The following is a 22,990-nucleotide window of genomic DNA, read 5'->3' as shown; positions in this document are numbered from 1 at the left end:
GCTTATTCACTGACTCGACTCCCTTCTGACCCGAGTCAAAGTTTATCTGTTATCAAATTGGCTTTAAATAACTTATGTTATTTTTGGTGGGCTGAATTGTGGAGTATTGTGAAATCATTTTGTTGTTGTTCACAAGATCAATAGACCTTGTGAAAAGTGCCTTTTAAAGCTGTTTTAATGTGCCTGACCGGGTAACAGATCACCTGTGAACAATGAATTTATAATGCGTCCAAAGATGTTGGTAGCAACTTATTAGATGTCACTTCTCCAAAGGCTAATGAAATCCACATCAAATGTGCAAATATTTCCCAAGAAAGACAAATTTTGATTGACAGATTGATACTGAAATTTAAATGACAAGTCTCTGATTTGAACAAATTCACTCTTAATGACGAGAAAGCTGACTGCAACCACAGTTCATGGCCTCAAAGTTCTTTGTTGCACATTTAATATAATGATTATTAAAGTGTAGTGGAGTTAAGCAGGAGTAAATCATTAATTTATGAGTTTACACGTGTGGTGTTCATTGTGTCTTATGGCTGTGAATCCAAAGTCGAGGAGGTGAGTGTGTGGTGCGATCGTTGGCGGGTTTTGTTGTTGTGTCGGTCATAAATCGTCTGCTGCCTGCCAGACTGATCGCTGCAGAAGACACGGGGATCAGACTAATTTACGACGCTGCATCCCTGCAGAGCTCCTTTCATCCCACCCGTGATAAATGCCAGGGGTGAAACTATTACTGGTTTTATGGTCAACTGTGGTAAAAGTTTCGGATAAAGGCTTGGATCAGCTCTAATCGACCCTGTGCAAACTCAGTGGAGGTGTAACAGAAGGATAAGTGGCATCAAGCAGTGTGTGTGTGGGGGGGGGGGGTTGTTTTGGGTGAGGAATCAGCACTCCTTAGATTTTCATTTCCACTAGAGAGGGGGAGACTTGAGTGAAGTTCAAAGACGCAACCAGAGATGCATTTGTGTCAGCTGCACTATAAGCAGGACAAATGTAATGTTATTATCCCTTTTGGGAAAAATTTAAACCATCACAAAAAAAAAGGGAAAATGCATCCGAATATGCAGCATTTACACATGTAAGCCATGGAAATATTCCAAAAAGTGTCAGTCAATAGGCCAGCACACAGTGTCTACAGCCATTTAAAGTTAAAATAAAACAAACACTTAAATTAACTTTGTTTAAAATATTACAAGGGAATACATGCTGAAACGATTTGCTGTTTAGACGAACTATAACAGTAGAACCAAAGTAGAGTTTGTACCTCTTAATCCTTGCGGGCGTCACTGACATGGACTTACCGTTGTGGCCATCCTCACCAGACTGAATAGTCTGTTTTTGTTTTTCAGGGTTATGTTTATCATTGCAATAAGAAATAGGTATAGTTCTGCACAATATTAACCGGACATTGAAGATGGGATGATAGTGGTTAGTATTGTGACAATTTGATTTACAATTATTATAAACACTTGTGCAAAAGATGTTATCGTCTTTGTGCCTTGAGGTTCGTTCTTCCAAACTAATTATTCGCATAAACGTATGTAAATTAATTGTGATTAATCTCACTAATTTAAAATTCTATCATCCTTAATTTGCATTTCCTTGAATATCCATTGCATTTGTCTCTGTTCAGTCTGTTACAATATGTATCTCAAAACATTTTGTTATCATTTGTTTTTGATGTTGTTGCCGTGAAAAAGCTCAAAAAACAGTTTGCCTTGAATTGAAATTGACCCTTAAATAAATAAAACATGGTGAGCTTCAGGATTTTGGGGATTGCAAATGTTAATTTAGTTAAACCCTTTTCGAGACTGACACCTCTGTTAAAAATGTAATCTTGCTGAAGTACAATAGAAACTTGATGAAGATAATCAGGAGTGAAATTTTGGGGCTCAAATTACATGTCTGCTTCACCTTTCATTAGCAGTTTTACCTATTATTTATTTTCGTGTGCGTGTGTGTGACAGTCTAATCTACATATCCTGCGTGGCAAACTGTCTTCCAGGGGCTGTTCATATTATTTCACCCCGTCACGTCAGACTCTGGAAGGAGGAGCAGGTGTGAACGTCTTAGCGTCCTCACGATAACTCTTCCCTTAAACTTGGTGATACTGATCCAAGCATCTGAGCACAGCTAATTAATGTGCACCCGCTCTCTGCTGGTGTCACTTTTCTTCACAGGGCTGGTGACATTTAGGCATCGCGCCTCAGCTTGTGCATCTTTAGCCCGTTTATTACCAGTGCAGTCCGCCTCACTCTGTGAAAACACAGACGTGCGCCTCGGTACCTGGATGAAAATGTGTAACAATCAGTTTTATGACATTTTTGTCCACAGGTACGTCTCATAATGAATTGGGAAAGCTCAGGAAAACAGAAATAAGAACTGGAACTAGGACAATCCGATCCGTTTGTAAAGAACAATTAGTTTAAACCTGCTTTTTTTGGTGCTTCCTTTTATGTGCTCTGAGTTATGCTCTGTAAATTATATCTTCTGTATTTCTCATTATTCTTACTTGCATTTCTATTTGTGTTTTGTATTTTTTCTTTGTTTGGATTGGACATGCTATCGTGTGTTACATTGCTTTATGCTAAATACTGGTCTCTACATATATAAACTTTTAAACACATTAGCTACAACACAAATGAGCTTTAGTCAAAAACAAGTGTAAGCGCTGCAGACCGTATATACTGTACTGTACACACTGTGAAAAACATTATGAAGTCTGGCATTTAATCATAACAATACAGTTAAGTGTGAGACAAAGCACCTGCAGTCCATCCTCCCACACTTTAAAGATCACAGCTTTTAAATATACATTAACACATCCAACTCTAACTTTTGTGCAGCACCACCGGGTCGTAGTGTCGATGTTCGCACTCAGTAACAAAACCCTTCTGCAGCCCCCCCTCCTTTTTTTTTTTTTTTGTTAAAAATAATTTTAGGCCTGTTTAAATCTTCCTGCACATCACAGCAGACTTTGAAAAGCAGTGATTCACGGCTTGTTACCTTATTTAACTGCCTCTGCGCGTTCAGGCATATTTAGCCCTGACCGTCGATCCTCACCTCGCGGAGTGTGAACTTTCCAGGCACAGCTGTGGAGTTTGGTGTCAGGAGCATGAAGCACATGCGTTTGTTTGTGTGGCTCTGTGGCGAGTGGTCGCCGTCAGTTTTTTGGGGTTTTGGATGTTATTTCCTGATATTGCACGTGATCTAATAAAGACCTGACGCAAAGCCACAGCGCTCACCTGGTGTGAAAGTCATGAAATGCCCTCGGTAGGGGCTGCTGGGTTTTTCACATAGATATTGTCATACGTGCTCCACTCAGCCTCGGTCAGCTGTCAGCTTTCACCTTTGACCCTGACCTTGTTGGCTGTTTGTAGCTGTCTCCGTATGGAGGCAGACCAGTGGCACCTCTCAACCTTTCACTGTCAATGCTGCCGGTTCGACGAAGGGCAGATCCAGCTAAACGCTGTGAAGCCACATGCTCATCATCACTGATTTGAGGGGCATTGTCAGAGGAAAACATGGATATATTTGAGTTGAGGCTGCTAATAATCGGTATCTTGAAAGGTAGTACATGTATGGCCACATACGTTCACATATGCAGTTTGTGTTGTCAAGATTGTATTTAGAGGCAGGGCAGAGCTACATGTCTGCAAACTAGGCCAATATATCTTTAAACAAAACAACCTGACCAAAAAAACCCCCAAACATCTGAGATGTATGTGAAGACATGAATGAATCTATCCATCCATCCATCCATCCGTCCATCCACTCGATCCTTGAGGGCTTTCGTAGCTCTTTAAGCTGACATGTCACATCACATTAGTCCTTTTCTCTCCTCTATTTATAACATCCAGACATCAAAATCTAAAGTGTTATTATCACATACACTTGAATAATCAACCTATATGGTCATTTCAACCATAAGGCTGCTCTGAAAATATGGGAATTTGATTATGTACTTTGCATTTTCATCTCAAGGTGACTGGAGACTGTTTCTACTGAAGTTCACCTTGTGTCTAGGAGACATATTTAGTTTGTTTCTCATCCTCATGACACGTGTGTGCACATCCGTTCCAATATGCTGACTGTGTAAAGCGGTTTCCTCATGGGAGCCTATTAAGCAGACAAACGCAGGCAATGCAGGGTTTCATTGCAACGCTGCACAGTGAACATGTGAAGAATGACATTGAGTTTATTCTTTCTTCTGATTGAGATCAAGTTTGCACTTTCACCACCTCACAGAAGGAGCATAAGGTGGGCTGGGGAGTTAATTAAAAACATTCATGAGTAATAAAAACACCTGCCTGTTATTTCATCAAGCTGTCTGTGACGGCGATGCACCAAAAACTCACTGTCTTTCCTTTTCTGTGATTTTTACAGAGGAGCGTTCTCAATAGTGCGCCGGTGTGTCAAGCTGTGCACAGGACAGGAGTATGCCGCCAAAATAATCAACACCAAAAAGTTATCTGCGAGAGGTAAGCGCAACGTTTCTCTTCATCAGAGGCACAGCTCATTCTTTCACAGCACAATGTGAACCGAAGAGGAACTCAGGTTGTCGAGTATCTGTCTGGCGTGAAATGAAAAATGAGCCTCACAGTTTGCGTTTAAATGTCACCAATCACTTCACTTCATATAGTGTAAGGCCCAATAGAACTGTTTTGAATACAGTGACAGTAAAGGCATCAATCCATCTGTTGTATACAAGAAGATCTGAAAGTAGTACTTGTTTGCAAAGTATTTTTACTTTTCCAATTTGAGTCAAATATAATATTAGCAAGATGATAAAGCAGATTTTTTTTTACCACATTTGATGTTACTTTCGCAGCCTGAAATAGATACATGTTTAATTCAGGAATAAAATAGAAAAGCAGATTGTTTTGGAGAGTACAAAAACAAAACACATGATTTTATTTTGTAATTTTATTTGTCCTTCTAATCATTAAGATTTTTTGACTTGAAATTGATACAGGAAGTTATTGCCATCGCTGTCCGGTGTTGGTCTGTCTTCTGCGGTACTTGGAGTTTCTTCAACAGGAGTTTTTCCTTCTTACATGAAAGCTTCTTTGATTTAGTTTCAGACTGTTGGATAGAGTGACAACAAAGCTATTTAAAGAGGTTTTGGTAATTGTGTTGGAAGTTGTGTAACTGGTTTACGATTGACTAATGTGGACTAAAATTAGCTCCCAATCAATTACTTCAAGTGATTAGCCACTAATTTGACCACAGCAAAGTGGTGGAAGTTATTTTCTTGTACAATAAATTATAAACATTACTAAGTCAGTAGAATAATCACATTTAAGTCTCTGCTGAAACATGATGTCCTCTGACGTACCCTGCCTCTGACAGTTGATCTGATTATTTTCTGGGCACTTTGCCATGAAATGATCATATACTGGCAATTGGAATATTACAAACACACTAATCCTGTCAAGTTCTTCAAAATGAAGGCCACCAATTTAATTCAAGATTTTTTTTTTTTCTTCTTCCAATTACTCCATCACATAAACGTTGAAACCAAACCGAGAGGTAAATGCCACAGTGGCAGGGCCGATCGCAGCGCCGCAGTGGTCACCGCGGCTCTTCTCTCCGCCACTTGTCCAGTGTAAATCTCCTGCTGCCTCCGCAGCCCCGTAACTGGAGACCTGCTGCAGTGGCCCTGCCAGGTGGCACCATACTGACACTTGACGGTTACCCTGCATTCACATACACACACATGCATGCATATACACACGCGCATGCGAGCAAATATTTTGTGTGTGAAAATGTTGAGTGTGGCATTTTAACAGGCGTTAGCAGAAGGCATCGGCCGAGAGTGTGCGCTCGCATCTGTCCGTGTCTTACAAGCGTTGGACACTGTCAGGACTGCGTGGCGCTTCAGTGTTTTCATTTCCTCGTTACTATACCATGACTATCATGAGTGCATACAGATTCAGGGGAAATGTATGGTTTATATGTTAAAGTTGAATCTATGTACCGTATTATCCAGATTGTAAGTTGCACCTTAAGAAAAATGGGCCACGAAGAGGAAAACACATCTCAAAGTTACACTATGTCATATGAAAAGCATTTATTTTTCATGTCCATTTACTTTATTGTCATTCCAGAAGCACCGGTGAATTTATTCCTCAGTTCAGACCTTTAGCCTTCTTTGTTTCTCACACACTCCAAACTCTCTTTCTGCTGCTTGTCTTCCTTTTGATAGTGCATATTGAGTCTATTTTTTTTTTTTTAAGTGTTAGTATTTTTGTTGATGCTATAGCAGTTCAGTGGTCACACAGTGACATCTAGTGGTCCTGGATGGTACCTACCTGTACATTTTGATAGATACAGTATGTTGCATCACAAACAACATAACATAAAAAAGTACGAGTTACAGGTTGGAAAACATGGAAATTTCATCTCTCTTCATATAGTTGCCAGAAGATATCAATAACACAATACTTTTTCTTACTAGGAACTCATTAAATGCTATTCAATTATATTGTATATATAGATATAATGCCTTGGACAAGACAAGATTAGGGGGGAACTAAAGTTCGTATACTTGTTTCAAATTAAAAGCTCACATGTAAGAAAAACAAATAAACAAAAAACCCTCCTTTCTATAAGACCGTGGTGTAAAGTAACATGTACAAAAATCCAGTAGATATGTTAATCCTTTCAAAGATTTTTTTATATACGTTGTAACTGTCATTCAGGAAAGTCTGTTTTGCCTGCTTTTGGCATGAAATGAAAAAACCCCCCAAAAAACCAGGAATGTTTTTATTTAAACTTTTATTGTATGGAAGTTTTTGCCATCTTTGGTTGGGACAATCCTCGTGCAGACCATTGAAAATGGTGTAGTTGCAATAAATGTATTGTACGTTAATGTGCATGCTCGTTACAACTGACATGAGAACAATTAAACAGGAACATTTTTAACCATAAACATCTTCAGTAGATATGTCTTTAAAGCTCATACTGTATCTGTATACAGGATAGACTGTATCGACTTTGACCAAACTGTAATGGTGATCTCAAGTTGGAATTTCTCTCTTTTGATAAATGAAACTGTTATTTGACAGACTGAGGTGCACATTTGGCACGTTAATTTTTTGACTTTAACACAGCCACTTATGTACTGAGTCTGCCTAATATTTGTACACAAGATGAAAGGTACAGCCAGAGAGAGCTTATGACTGAATTCTATCTTATATAAAAGCAATGTAATAAAAGAAGCGAGATCACAAGCAAACACTTGGGAAATCGGCATTGTTATTTGAATGCGCTGGCTGATCATCCCTGGCAACAGTTCTGTCACCATAGTCATATTTGCACTATATGTCATTGCTTTAATGAGATTAAACCCATCCTAGATTATCCTGCTTCTATTAGCAGGGGGCTCACCATTAATTCTGCGGATTGGTTTGATGAGACTGAAAGCATCACATACACAGACGCACGGTGCGGAATGAATAATTCACCTATAGGCCTCCGTCATCAGTCAACCTATACGTTTCACTCCAGCTGCTTTATCGGGGGCGCAGCTGTTTGCAGCTTTACACCGCATTTCCAAGGCGCAGTATAATCTCCCAGCTCCAACATGTGATAGGAGGACTGGTCCGACCTGACTGGGTGGTGTGCGGGTCTTGTGCCGCGCTCCTTACTAATGGATGGGCCACGTTTCCATGAAGCAGCAGAGCGGATCGACGCTAGGGCCAGGCAGAACCGCTCGCTGCGCTGCTACTTCTACTCCGCCACCTATTTATATCTCCATGACCTATCTGACATGGGCCGCGGCAGTTAGGTTTTACAGCAGTCACGATGGCTTTGCTGATCTACTTGTTCGAGAAGGATTTGGTTGAGGCATGTTTCCCTGCTGTAATGTTTCTCAGACAGCAGGTGAAGTGGGTGGGTCTCCAGGCCTGGCTGCAGCAACTTAAGAGGAGGGTTTGTTTGGGGCTGGCAGATGGAGATGGTCGCGGAGGGGAGGGAGGGGGGGGGTCATGCGAAGAGAAGGCACCCCAGGCACTTGGCAGCTGAGGGCCATGCGCCTGTACGCCTACATGCCTTTAGCACGGGACTCTCATCTGACTCTCCCTCTCTCACACAGATATTCAGACAGCCGCGGCACAGAAGCAACGACTGTGCTGCAGTCAGCTGCTCAGACAGCTCCTCCAAAAATCTAAGAAAAGACCAAAGAGTTTAAGGTTATTACCGCACAAAATCAGAAAACATCACATATGAGACTGACCGTGTGCATATGTGTTAAGGAAGGAGGAAGGTGTTTTCAGGCTTCTCCTCTGTGATCTTCCCACTTCCCCCACACAACTCCCCCTCTTTTTTTAACACTTAAGGCCGATCCGACACATGTCAACAGGAATTATAGGGCAGGTCTGCTGGGCAAGGCTTCCAGCCAATCATAGAAGTTGTTTATTAGGGGTGATCTCTGGACAGGGAATGCCAGAGGTTCCTGGATGGCCATGTCATTCATCATGATGAAGGGGTCGTGTTTGTGTGTTTGAGATTCACCTGCAATACAGCAGGACCGATCTGACTTCGTTTCTGACCAGTGAGCGTTTGTGTCAATGTCAAATAACCAGGACAGATGTAGTCAAGTAATGAGGGTTATTACTGTCCAGCATTATCACAAGAGCAAATCATATATTACAAATAGAAGTTAATCCTCATTTATCACTTATATTCAGTATAATCTCATCACATGTTTAAAAGAAGCTCTATTCTAAATGCTTATGGTTATCCTCCCAGACTAAAATGCAATGCCATAATCTTAAAGTTGTATTAAATAGGATTTTTTCAACTTCAAGACACCAATGTTATGAAAGATTACCAGTCCACTGTGTTTATGATGTACAAAAAAATGAATCATCAGAATTTTCTTTGACAATTCAAATCTAATTTTGACAATAACTGAGCAGGAAAAGCCTTGGGCCCAGATCCATGATGATTCCTCAAAGGGAGTCCCTGGTTGTGAAATGTAGTGTGTCAATGTGTTTGTGTGTGTGTCCAGTCGAAATAAAAAATTCTTTCAAACAGCCTTACTTTCATTCAAAGCGATGGATGTCAGCACTGAAGCAAACACTGGCTCGGTTCCCTCATTTTAATTAGATTACTGTGACCAAATTATGCGGCTCCAGTCATCTTCAGTGTTTGAACCTCACTGTTGGTATAGTTTGTGTGATGTGGCATCAGGTTGTTCGTGTCACAGCGCAAAGGTTGAAGTTCCTTTACCTCTCGAGGCATTCGCGATTCTGAAGCGAAACGCGGGACTCGACTTGTGGCTTGAGGCAGTACAGCATTTGTTCATCAGTAACGTGAGTTTAAACAGTGAATTCACTGAACTTTCTCCCTTCTCTTCCAGCTTGGTAGACTGGAGGAGGTTGGTTTACGTCACCAGGTGGAGATTTTTCTGTAACACTCAATGGCTCTAACAAATACATGTTACAATAAGAAAACTAGTTGTTTCTATATTTTGTAAGTGAAGGAGAGGTATAGCATAAGAAGGCTCACATGTTTCAATAGTGGCATTCCTTTTATACTTTTGATAATCTATTTTGTTTTACTTTCGTAACCAATGTTGATTGACGAAAGACACACTTCAGCCACCAGATGTTTTCATTTGCATGTTATAATATTTGTTGAAGGGTTACAAGTTTGTTGTTTAACACTCATGAAATGTGCTTGTGCTCGCAATAATTCAAACATTAAAAACTGTTTTTTCCTTGTTAAAACCATGTTGGATTCCCACATTTTGAAACATTCCAGTCAGCAACATGGGTTTGTGTTTGATCAGAGTAAAAGGCATGGTGGGATAGTTCGATCTTTTGTGGCCACAACATACATTATTAGCGATAAATAGAACAAGTGTTTGAAGTAATCTTGCCTTACATAATGCATACATATGATTGGTTACTGAATCAGGAAGGATTTCCACCCTCTAAGGTCAAGCCTTATCATAATCTGAGCTTCTGGATTATTACAGTGAAGGTCTCTGTCATTTCTTTACTGTAAAAGTTTTGCAAAAAAAATGAAAATGGTGCAGTTTGTACTCAGCTGGTATGAGTGGTGCTATTATGTTCTGAGCAGTGGTTATATCTGGCTGTCTTTTTCCATCTCCTCCCCTCTCGAGACTTAAGTCCTTACTGGTGGTGATTAACCCAAATTTATTCCTCTGCCTCTCCTACAGCACAGAGATTTCTACAGACTTCACCCATTGCCATCCTTGGGTTATCGCACTCTGTAGCTCATGTTCTCGTTCGCCTCTCTCACATCGCATCTCTTACCCCCGCTCGTCCTCTTTTCTCTACTTCATCTCCCTCATTCCCCTCAGGTCTGGTACTTATCCGGCTCTCTTCTGCCACTTGGTCCCCTCGTGTCTTATTTACCCTGCTGAATCAGAGGTGCAAGATTGGAGTCGGAGGGAGTTATGGAATGAATATATTTGAAGCAGCTTCTGTAGGGCAGCGCGACATGACAGCTGCTGCCAAAGGGCTGCTTCTGGTCACTGAACATCTGGCATGCATATAGCTGTCAAACAATCAACGTTTCATTCATTTTGCACTTTTTATGTAGGCTCATACCAATTCAAATGTTTTGCAGAGGACTGACAAGATGATAATGAGGCAAAAACCAGGGATACAACAACAAAAACAACACATTTTAGCAGATGGCAATAAAAGGGTCTTTCTCTTCATTACCTGTGGATCCCAACACATAATGTGAAAAATTTGACAATAATTGCTACTTGATGTGTGGCAAAACAATACCACTACCAATAACCCAGTTCACATTTTTATCAAAAAGTGAATTAAACCTACAGTATATGACTCATGTGTCCGTCCTCATGTCAGGTTTTCACATCAGGTTTATTCAAAATCAATCACTGTTATGGTAACCTTTAGCCTGGGTCTCCATTGAGCTTGTAAAACTGAGCTTACCCCTCATGAATTCAACATACGATGCATCAAAATGTGCTTTATAAATAGAGTGGCCTGACAAGAAGGCGTCAGCCTGCAGTTGAACATGATCATTGACCTCTGCCCAGAATCGCCCTGATGACTGACACAGTCCTGACGGTATTGATGGTTTCTTTACGCGGTGTGGGTGAAGAGCAGGCATGGTAAAAAACCAGTATGAGTATTGAGCCATGAGAAGGTCATCTGTCATTCACTGTAGTGCCTTATGGCTTTATCTCCTATTAATCCAGGCGGTATGGTAAAGCTGGGATAAAAGACCTGACCAGGAGGTTGTATATTTCATCTATGGTCAAATCTCCAGCTACAAATCCCAAGACGAGTTCTTTAACACCAAATTCTCCTCTGGAAGCTTAAGCAGCCAGCAGGCTATAACGACACACAGTTCATCATGCACCTTACGATTTTTTATATCCTCATTTATTAATAGTCAAATAATACCGTGGTGTCAGTTTTATAGTAATATTAATTGTTAAGCAAGCTCGGGTTTAAAATACCAAACATATAAAACATATTGAACCAAACAAATCTACATATGTATCTCAAAATCATATTCAGTTTTGAGCCTTTAATCATGCCTTTCTGAAGAGATGACCGATGATAATAAAAGCACAGTCTTGCCATCTGGTAGACGAGCATGACGAATTGTAGTGCCGAGCCAATTCTGTACTTGAATATTTAAAGCAGATGTCACCGACAGAATGAAATATCACGCTGGTGCTTGTAACATGTTTTTTTTTTCTGTTTCACAATATATCCTAAAGAACAACGTGTCTGTATGGTAGCTTTGACAGGTTGCCAATACAAAAGCTACCAAGCTACAAAGGTGCATTAGTACTGTGATTTTTGCAACAAAAAAAAAACTTTTTTTTTGTTTAGTAGGCTTTTGCATTTGTTTAGTAGGTGTTTGAATTCATGTAGTGCAGGTTTGAATCCTTAATACCTTTATCTCGGTATTTGAATTTGTTCAGTGTTTGCGTCGTGCCAGTGGGCTGTTGCATTCACATTGTGGCATTTGCATTTGTGCAGTGGGCTTCTGCTTTACTATTCTGGGTTTTGTAATGGTTTCACAGTATTTGTAGTTGTTTTGTTCTCCTTTGCATTCTTTGAAGCGTCGTTTTTGCATTGATATGGTGCAGTTTTGCACCATATCAATCAGCGCGTTTGCATTACTGTTGTGGCTTTTGAATGAGGAATGTAGCTTTTGCATTTCTGTAGTTGGCTTTTGCATTAGTGCTGTGGCACATGTATTTACATTATGGTGTTTGTAATCATGTAGTGGACTTTTGCATTGTGGCTTTTGCAGTTGTATGATGGTATTTCTAGTCCATGTTGTGGACTGTAAATTAGCATTGTTTAGTGTCCCATTTGCTTTTGCAAACATGCTGTGGCCTGTATTTTTGCATTGAACTCCACAAAATTGGATTTTGGATTCTGGCTTTTGTAGTTTTCATGTTGATGCTTTTTTTTCCGTATGTAGGCTCAGCACAAACAGATACTCATGATACGTGATTGATGGGTGATGGATCTGTTTTCTGAAACTGTCTCAGGGCAGATGTAAAAAAGTAGTTTGCTCCACAAAGAAGCTGAAATAAAACCTCAAGTCTTTTCACACCCGTTTTCTGACAAAATGAGAATCTGCAGAACAAATCAATGGAGTGAAAAGAGACTGGCAAGTAGCAGTCGGTGGCCCATGAAACAACAGCAGCAATTATCAATGTCTGACTCTCTCAAACGTAAGATATCAACAGGGCTTTGTGAGTATTAGTCATCCTTGCATTTTATTCCCCTTCCCTCCCTCATCTTCCTCATCCTCCTCTGCAACCCCCCCCCCCCCCCCCCCCCCCCCCCCCTTCAGCCCTCCTCCACTCCTTTCTCCGCCTCGCTCCTCTCATCTTCTAAGACTATAATCACCGGGCTTACACTTCACTGTCACTCCTCAATGCCAGCGTGAATGTGCACGCTTCAGTTTTTGCCAGTCTTCTATTTGTGTCCCTGTGTGTGCTATGCACATGCATTGGTGCGTTTCTAAACCCATGGAGCTACATATATGTACATATGTGTGTACGTGTGTGGGTGTGTAGGTGGGTGAGCATATACATGCCCATGTCAGCACTCTCCGCTGTGCTTTGCAGTCGTGCACATACATGGTGGTCCACCCCATAATTTGTATGTGGGCTCCAGCTTGTCTCGTAATCCTTGAGTGCAACTTAGCTGTCGTCTTCCCATTGTTATTTAAACCAAAACAATTCAATTTGTTTTCCTCCTAAATTCTAAATGTCATTTTTCTTTTGTTTTAAAGCCATTTTGCCATTCATGCTCTTGTTTAGTAGTAATGAAATATACAAATAATTCCTGAAAAAAAAAAAAAGAAATGTAATTAATGACGTGTTGTAGTTGTTTCAACCCAATCAGAAATTGCTTATTTTTCAGGATTTGTAGTGTCTTACCCAAACCCTGAGGGACCAATTTGTTTGTTCTTAAGTACTTAGCAATTATCATTATGCAATGGGCTCTCAGCATTTCCAGGAAGCAAACGGCATACATTCAGAATGGTCCTTGTACCCCTCTCACTCTCCTGTATGTGCAACCCCTGTTCCAAGATAGTCAGTGAGTTTTGTTTTAAATCAGCAAAATGTAATTATGCTTTTGTTCTGATTTGCGAACCCCAACCCCTTTATGCATGTGCCAAAGTGTTTCTGAGTGAGACACCAAACACTGTGAATCACTTTGTAAGCCAAGAATCAAAGTTATTTACTGTACAATATGCTTGGAGACTACTAAGGTATTGTCACTGCTACGTATAGGTGAAAATCACTGTTTAAGCACTGTACTGTACTGTACTGTACTGTCAGTGCTGTCAAAGTCTTTCATAGACACACAGATGGAGCACTGGTTCCTGCACCTCTGCTCACTCAGTGGCACCAAAAGACAATAGACATAGAAAAACATGCAAATAATGACAGCACAAACGCAACAACACAGATCCAATATTCATGTGACGGCGTATTCCACAATACTTCATGTTTTATATTTAATCGATTTACTTGTTTTGTTACATAATTACACACAAGTACAAATCAGTCAATGTTTTTAGAACCATGGGAATTAAAAGATTGCTCAACTGAGTAAAACCAGTATTTTCTGTCAGACAGGAGAGTTCCACTGAGTTATCTAGATCTATCCATCCATCCATCTTCCCACAAATGAATATGCACAGAAGACAGAATTGGGCAGTTTATCATCATTCCATTGTTTTATAATATATTGAAATATATGTTAGTATTCACATAGTTTTTGAAGAATTAGCTTTTTGTTTTAATTGGTAGCTGCTTTTTTTTTTACCATCTTATGTTCGTTTCCAGCTGTCTTAACTATCTTAACATGCCTTTACTATGGTGTCCCGTAATAATATCTGATCTCTGGAGGGTTCACTTTTGCACAATATACTTGTTTAAGATGGATATTTCACAATTTGTGTGTCACAAATCAAACTAGTAGCATAAAAATCTGAGTTTTAATGAGCCCAGAGAGATTTTTCTTATTTTAACAGATGGATGTAAAACCGGGCCTCTAATTATAGTTCCTGCACACACAGAAAAGCTCAAACATAGAAACAAGAAGGAGAAATACATCTTTGAGTGGTGACAGGCACTTTAAAGGACTTTGTTTATGGACTTGTTGAATTTGTTCAAGGTTTTCTGTTTTTTGTTTCTCAGATCTACACCAGCTGGATAACCATGCTCACTGTGTTTCAGCCATCAGTGTACTTAATGTTGTGAAGTAACACTACTTTCAGGAAAGGAAACGACGAAATATAGTTATAATAGGTTTTGTATCGCCAGAGATGTTTTAAGATCATCTGTTAAATCATCTTTTCTCTGTACTTTTGTTGACCTGCAGATCATCAGAAGCTGGAACGAGAGGCTCGGATTTGCCGCCTGCTGAAACACCCCAACATTGGTGAGGACAAATCATTTTTTCCAAAATATTTTTTTGCCCGCTCATCGCAAACTCACAACCAAGTCATTAATAATTCTGATACCGCAATGAAAATGAAATACAATGTGTCAAATAGTGAAACTGAGATATTTTGTGCTCCAAGCTATTTTTTTTAAAATTTAATATAAACACCTTGTTCAGCTTTCTACAAGCGATTACTACAATTGGCAACAAGTTACAGTTTGTGTTTGTGAAATTAACTTTTTAGAGAGGTACAGTCTGTGCAAGCAAATCATCACCACTTGAGATTAAAGCTACAAAATCACACACACAAACACAAAATTCTCATGCACAACAGTGGTTTTCAAAGTGTTTGGCTTTCCTGCCCCTGGGGGACGCCAGTGTGCTTCAGGGAGAATGCCACCGGATAAAATATCTGTGTTAGGAAATGTCTAATCCCTCATGGTCGGTGATGTTAAATAATAGTCAGTCAATCTAACAGTCACAACAATAGCAGACTACATATAAGGACCAGATAAAGTGCAAAGAACCAATGGTAATAATATCTTGGTGTGAGACAAAGTGTGTGTGGAATGAGAGTCGGGGTCTGAATCTAAAAATGTTTGACTATTATTTGAAGAGGAAACCATTCATGACAGAAAACATTTATTGATTGGGGAATGAGATTATTTATGATGCGCTGAAGTGAAGAAGTAAAGGAGTTTTCTGGTTTTGTTTCTTGAAACATGTTGCTGGCATGAAATAATATTTGAAAACTTTTTAACTTGATTTATTTTACAAAATTGTATTTCAAGGAAAATGGGCCATTCAGTTGCTCTCCACGCTATTCCATTAGAAGTTTTTCCTTACAGTCCGCATAAACTCAACTACTGGTAAATAAAACATGCCAAACTTTGTACCAACTTTCGTGGAACCAGAGTTGTACATCATTTCACTTAATATTTGAACAGGAAGTCAAAAAGGTTTAAAAAAAAAAAAATTCTGTATGATTCTTGTTAGAAGCTATTGAAAGGAAGAACATAGTCTGATTTTAATCACAGAAGCCATGCTCAGCACAATTGAATGAAAAAAATGCTTGAAACCTTTTAATATAGATTGTTATCAACCAGAGGTTGATGTATGTGCCAACCGATACTCATTATGTGCAAAAGAAAAAAACATGTAATATTGTATTACAAAAGTGCTGTCTATTATCTATTTCTGTTAATTAAATAGGCCGCATTATTGCCTGAACTCGACACCAGATTAAAGATAAATATGATGCAAGACTCAATTATGACGACTCCCTGTGGTTTTTACCCCCCACGCAGTCTCCCTCCCTCTTCATCTGAGTTTTTTTTTTTTATCTGCTGCTTGAAATGCAGCAGTGACGCTCTATGGAAAAAAGAACAAAAAAAACTCCAACATTTGATAATTTGTAGGTTTGATTTCAGCCACACTGTGACAAGGAAGTTATCATAAAAACACCCCAAAATACAGATTAATGCAGTGGAAAAGAAACACAACAGGCATTTATCTCCCAATTTTTTTGTCTTTTTCTTGCAGTTCGTCTTCATGACAGTATATCAGAGGAGGGCTTCCACTACCTCCTGTTTGACTTGTAAGTGAGCCTCTCCTCTCCTCTCCTCTCCTCTCCTCTCCTCTCCTCTCGTCTCCTCTCCTCTCCTCTCCTCCTTTGATTTCCCAATAATTCTATACATACAAATTACATAACTCTCCTATATTTGCCCCGCCACCACCACCCACGCCTACCGCATCCATCTCTCAGCAATTCCCTCTAGTTTCCATGGTAACGGTGTGTGAAGGTGGGGAAGAGGGGATGGAGGATCGGGGAAAGGAGGGGAGGTGTGGTGTTGTTACTGAAAAACATGAAATGAAGGAGAAATGTTCCACTTTGTCACCTTTTATTACAAGTAACTCCTCCGCCCCTCACTCCAAGAGGCTCATACTGTATTTAAAGGAAGTGTGTGTGTGTGTGTGTGTGTGTGTGTGTGTGTGTGTGTGTGTGTGTGTGTGTGTGTGTGTGTGTGTGTGTGTGTGTGTGTGTGTGTGTGTGTGTGTGTGTGTGTGTGTGTGTGTGTGTGTGTGTGTGTGTGTGTGTGTCACAGGGTGACCGGAGGTGAACTGTTTGAGGACATCGTAGCCAGAGAGTATTACAGCGAGGCCGACGCCAGGTAGGAGCGCAGCCTTTCACCCCCTGTGTGTGTGTGTCTTTTATCTGTCACTCTCTTGTATGTATCTCTCAATGTTTTAGACTCTCCTTCCTTCTTCCTCTCACCTTTTCCTTCCCTCTTCCTTTTGCTCCGCTCAACTTTGTCTTCTGCTCTTCACATTCCTATATCCTCTTTATTTTTTTTTCATCAATCTTTCTCGTAACTTCACTTTAAGACTTTATCTTCTGTTGAAGATCACAAAATGGTTTGATATAATTCAGCCAACTCAACATAAAATGTCCTATCTGAATAACATAAAGTTAATATGTTAGTCTGATGAAATGTATTGGATTTCAAAATTTTCAAGTTTACTGAATCATTTCCGCAACATGAATGACAACCAGCAACATTTCATTGAGATTCTCATTCAGCTTCATTTGCAACATATTTGTTTACCCACAGAGGGAATTTGCTTTTAATCAGCTGCTTTTTTTTTTTTTTTTTTTAAGTGACTGAAATCATAATGAAACAATCACAGCTTGTCAAACATTCAAACTCGTGTTCAAATAACTGTCAACTTTTAGAAGAGCATCAATGTAGAAAACGCAGCTGCTAAGACTTTATAAGATCACATTATAACATCCTCAGGGATTCAAAACTGACTTCTGTCATTGTCAGCATGAAGAAGGAATAAAACAATATGCATAATTCAAAATTATTTAAACTCAGGCTTTTGTTATTTTTTTCCAGCAATGTTCCATTTCTGGGAAACGCTCATCTTTTCATCTAGTTGGACTATTTTGTGTCTTGGATCACAAAATTATTTGAAATTTAGAGTTTTTATTTGTTTTCTGTTGTTTTGCCAACTAAATATTTGCATGTTGTACAAACTTACACAGAGAGACACACATACAGACGATTTCTTGCTCTTACCACAGAATTGAAGATTTAAAAGTACTGTTGGATTGACTTATTTGATTGCAAGCAGTTAGAGTTTTATGAAATTCACTGGCCACTGGAGAGCTTCTCTGTGAGTGCAGAAGCAGGAGATAATCAGTGAGTCAGGGGAATTTTGTTTTCCCCCCCAATAATTTTTTTTTTTTTTAAAGAAATCATGATTAAAAAGAAATAGCGAAGGGCTAAACTATTACTCTGTTGCTGAATGTGTTATTAGTGTAATGGAAATGAATCACAACAGATGCAGACTATAAATTAATTTTAAATGAAAAATGGAACTGAAGCGAAAAGAACTATGCCTTTATAACCAACAGTAGATTTACTGTACAGTGTATGTTATTCTTTGCTCTTCGTATATTGTCACTCCTCAATAATCCCACTGTCCCTGTTATTTCTTTCTCCTTTCGTCAACTCATTAATTCCGTAATGCTTGACTTGCCACGATGGCACAGGAGGAACAGTCATGATGGAAGTGATGGTATCTGTTAGGATTTGAGAAATGTGACTGAATGCTTGTTTCCAAGTCAAGAAAAAGGGAGAAAAAAAATCAGCACAGCTTGTGAAACTGCTAAAATCCTACCCATTAAATTGTCTATTTGTAAAACCTGGCACAATGAGAAGCACTTAGCACACACACAAAAAAAGTTGAGATGTTTTATATTCAGATGGCATTTTTGCTTTTCTCTGCAACTGCATTGCAAAAAAAAAAACAGTGAGCAGAGAAGACGAACCCCAGGAAACAATGTGCAGTCCATCTGGTACTTTTAACCCTATATAGTGCACTCAATTAAATATTTAGAAATGGGAAAATGTCAATGGTCATGTGTTGCTGGTTAATATTTTGAGACGTATATATGTGACTTTTTAGAGGCAGTGCCAAAAATAGACAGCTAGATGTATTACAAATCTTTTATAAAGTGTAAACATTTCCAAAAAATAGTGCATCACAAAATGTTTTTCCTGTTTTAATCATAAAATCAATGTATACTGCTAGTTTTAAAGAAATGAGAAAAAGCTGGAAGTGACCCAGAATAGTCGAAGTGATGGTATATGGTCGAAGTGACCATATATGGTCGGGGTACTCATATATGGTCACTATTGCATGGCAACATTATATGCATATATGTGCACATTTGAACCCTCGCTCTTTATTTTCTTCCTTGATAGCATTTTAATCAGCGTCGTTTTGTCACAACTGAAGCTGCTTTGCGTCGCTCGCCCACCTCTCCCGCTGACTCACCGACACACACCGTTCACTTTTTAACCAATGGCGAACAGGAAATCGGGTAGCAGCGGGGAGGACAGACAATAGTCCGAGAGAGGAGTGAGAGAGCTACTTGAACATTGACAGTTGAGATGTGGGTGTGAAGTCCATTCAGGAACATTAGAAGCAAAACGGAATAGTCTGCAAGTGTAGCAGACCACAGGAAACAGTTCTCTCTACGCTAGAGCTTTTTGACTTGTAGCAAAATGCTTTTGGAGTTTAGTAGCGGCTCGTGAATGGAGGTCTTGTACGTTTAATTTTCTTAACTGAATCATTTGCTTTTCTAGTTTTGGATTGAGGACTCTGATGGGATCGTGAGGATGAATATTTCTGTTATGTCCTCATGACCCATTTTAACCCCTTCTCTTCTTGATTTTCTAGATCTGTTACTTCTGCAAATCTTTCATTTCTGCATTTATTTCTTGGACCCATGTGTCAGTACCGATGTTGGCGAAACATAACATTTAAAATCACTGATTTGACAAATCAACAACATATACAAACAACATTTGATTTGAAATCACCTACGCACTTATTTTTGACTTTTGACAACAATCACTAAATTGCAAGCAAATAGTCTCTTCAATTCAAACCAGAAAAGTTTACAACTTTTTAACTGCTATCCTTGATTTGCTCCTAAATGACTAAAATCTGGAAAATTTGAGCTTTGTCTTCAATTCCAAACACGTTGTGGCTTTTAAAAGACAACACCAAACTTAAATTTCCAATTATAAGGTCTTTTTAACCATTTTCTGTCTCCTAATAATGTCCTATTTTAATAATATTGTAATACTAAACAATTAGTCTCTGACACTAATCTTGTGTCTTGTGTGTTTGTGAGACCTGGAATCCTCAAAATTGCCCCACAAATAAAAGGCAAACCTTTGAAAGTTTAACGTTTCGAAAAGTTCATGTATGATAGTGGATATTTTAGATCAGGTTAATACAAGTGTGTACTTTTGTAAAGTTAAAACACACTTTTATGCACATGAGACTCACTTGTATGTTGCACTTTGCTGAAAGATTGTTTCGAAAAAATGTAAATTTTCATTGCATTCATGCAGTCTCTTTACACGACAGCATTTCTTGAAGCTCTTGAAAACGCAAAAAAGCTTGAGTCTGTCTCTATGTAGTGAAAAAAATTAAAAAAATTCACTGCATTTCATATCAAAGCTTTTTTTTAATAAAGTGGCAGGACAGTGTGTCATAGAAAGCCCAATAAAGTTGATTGATGACCAGCTCTCATGGCAATCACACCTGTAGTGTGTGGCAAGATATTATATAAGTGTAGTCATGACTGTACACGAGTGCGAGTTCAACAGTTGTTTGAGCCAACAGTGTAATCTGTGCAGCCGTATTAGCATTGGCCGCCATCAAAGGTTAAGAGAAGGCCGATAAAGCCTCTTTTGTACACTGATACTTTTATTTTTCATCGAGTGCCCAATTACCTCCGGGACAGAATTAGATTGCTGTTACAGTCGTATTGTTGTTGTCTACAGGTATAGGTCAGCAAAATGTTGGTTTAGTTTGAATGATGGCAGCAACAACAGGTGGCTGAGAGGGACATTTATCACTCATGACTGAAAGGTCACATCCTGCTGTGGGCTCTCATTTGTTGTCAAACATAACAATACAAACAGAGAATAATGTGTTAGAAAGGAAATCCTTAATACATTTAAATAATAATAATTTTTACCCATGTATTGTTAATATTTTAGGAATGCACCAAATCTTAGGTGCATTCTTCACAATTTCAAATTCACTTATCAGCTTTAAAAACCTGTATGAAATGTCAAAATCCATAGAAAACTTGCCCTTTAGTGAGATTGATCTGAAACAGCTAAAGATTTTCAGGTACTATATAGATGTCCGCATTATGCAGCATTGCAAATAATAGATTTAATGATAGAAACATGATTCCAACAAAGAACAAATTAACATTTACAATGTGCTGGTTGTATTATAAGATACAATGGTGATTAAAGTGGAATTGCAGAATTAAATAACATTTTTCTTACACTGATGCTTCACTCACATAAACTCATGCACAGACACAGACTCATCTTTTCTTTTTCAAAAAATGTCTGCGTTTTACCCTTTGCTGGGGTTGATTGTGTGGGACCGTTCTTTGTTTATTGACTTGTCAAAACTGCATATCCAGCAGTATCAAAACAGTGCCTGCACGTGATGATGAAGTGCTGTTTGTCTCTCGGTTTTACCTCTTAATGATTAAAATGAAGAAGTTTAGTGTTTGATGGATGATTTAGTGAATCTGCCTTGTTGTTCAGTTGTTTTCTGTCTGTCGGGGTTCTGCGGTGCAAACACCCGATGACTTCTATCTGGCCCACTCACCGTGTAACCCTTACAGTAGACTCATCATCGTAATGCACACACACACACACACACACACGCACACGCACACGCACACACACACACACATACACACACATAAATGCAGACGCACTCATTTCTCTCTCCCCACCCCTCTGAATGCCTCTCATCCAGGCCAGTCCCCACCCCCCTCCCCGCGCTCCCTTGGAGACCAGCAAGAAGTGGGACTTTAATTAGCTACGATAATTAGTCTCACTCTCGCACAGACCCCGAACTGTGCAGCATCACACCTTGTCGCCCTCTGTCAGAAGAATCTGAGTCTCTCTTTGGTGATGTTTGATTGGATCGGGGCCACCATGTGTTACAGTTTGGGAGTAAATTATACCCAAAACCACATCAAGGAATCTGTCCTCATGAGGGAGTAGGAGCAAGGAGTGCTTTTAATTTATTAGAAAAACATTAACGCTAACCCTTTTATTGCTCTCCCAGCCTCACTGAATGGACTTGGCCTGCATCCTTCTCATGACCATAACTCATAGATCATTTATGTTATCAGGAAAACATTAAAAAAAAACACCAGAAAGGAAAGAAATGGAGCTCTTCACTTTCAATATTAATCATTACGGTTGCCTTCAGGATTTTCAATATACGACAATACAACTACAAGCAAAATCAAACAAACGTGTCATATATTTATGACGTAGAAAGAGTAATATTAAACTACTACCAGACATTGGATGTTAAATATTTCTTGGAAAAAGGTTCAGAATCAAAGGTAAGAAGATTTTTTGCTGACCTAGCAGCCTTGGAGATGGATTAGACAGCAAGAGAACAATCAGTTGTTCAAATTTACAGACACTCATTTACAGACGTGCCGTGAAATGACCTGATTATGACTGATGTTTTAATTTGCTTACATTTAAGTGCTTCTGATTTTTTTTTAAAAACAAACAAACAAAAAAAATAACAGCTCAAACAGGAGAGGACGGGTTCCAGATTAGATTGACATTTTTCATTGCTTATTCCACCAGATGTTGTGTGATGCAGTCAGTTCTCGCCGACATCTGAAGTTCTTGCGAAGGAGAAAGACTGTGAAATAGTGTTTTCGGATGCAGAATTGGTAAACACCCCGGAGTGCAGGATGAATCATCAGGGATTGTTTCCCTCGAAGGAAAAAAAAGCATCAAATTCGATGTGGAACATTTTCTGACGGTTATTTGTCACAGATTAAAAGATAAGTAAGCATCATGCCTGTAGGCACCATAGACAAACGTGTGCAATGTGTTTGTCATTGTGTGCAGTCTTGAAGGATCTGAGTTGATTTGAAGTAGAGGAACAAG

The 22,990-nt window shown here is 39.2% G+C and overlaps 1 protein-coding gene across 4 annotated transcripts in view; it reads left to right on the top strand.

Moving 5' to 3' along the window:
- The window catches only part of LOC308132350 (calcium/calmodulin-dependent protein kinase type II subunit gamma-like), a 77,067-nt gene that overhangs the window by 3,651 nt on the left and 50,426 nt on the right, over positions 1–22,990 (top strand). For all 4 annotated transcript variants that reach the window (XM_080499418.1, XM_080499419.1, XM_080499416.1 and 1 more), the window contains exons 2-5: positions 4,390–4,484; positions 14,886–14,945; positions 16,491–16,545; positions 17,054–17,119. In XM_080499418.1, the coding sequence (XP_080355544.1) occupies positions 4,390–4,484; positions 14,886–14,945; positions 16,491–16,545; positions 17,054–17,119 (276 nt within the window). The remainder of the gene's footprint in view (positions 1–4,389; positions 4,485–14,885; positions 14,946–16,490; positions 16,546–17,053; positions 17,120–22,990) is intronic.

Source organism: Blennius ocellaris, assembly GCF_963422515.1.
Source record: "Blennius ocellaris genome assembly, chromosome: 7".
In the NCBI taxonomy this organism is placed as follows: domain Eukaryota; kingdom Metazoa; phylum Chordata; class Actinopteri; order Blenniiformes; family Blenniidae; genus Blennius; species Blennius ocellaris.
Note: the sequence above shows the minus strand (reverse complement) of the source record. Positions and strands in the feature narration are given on the sequence as shown.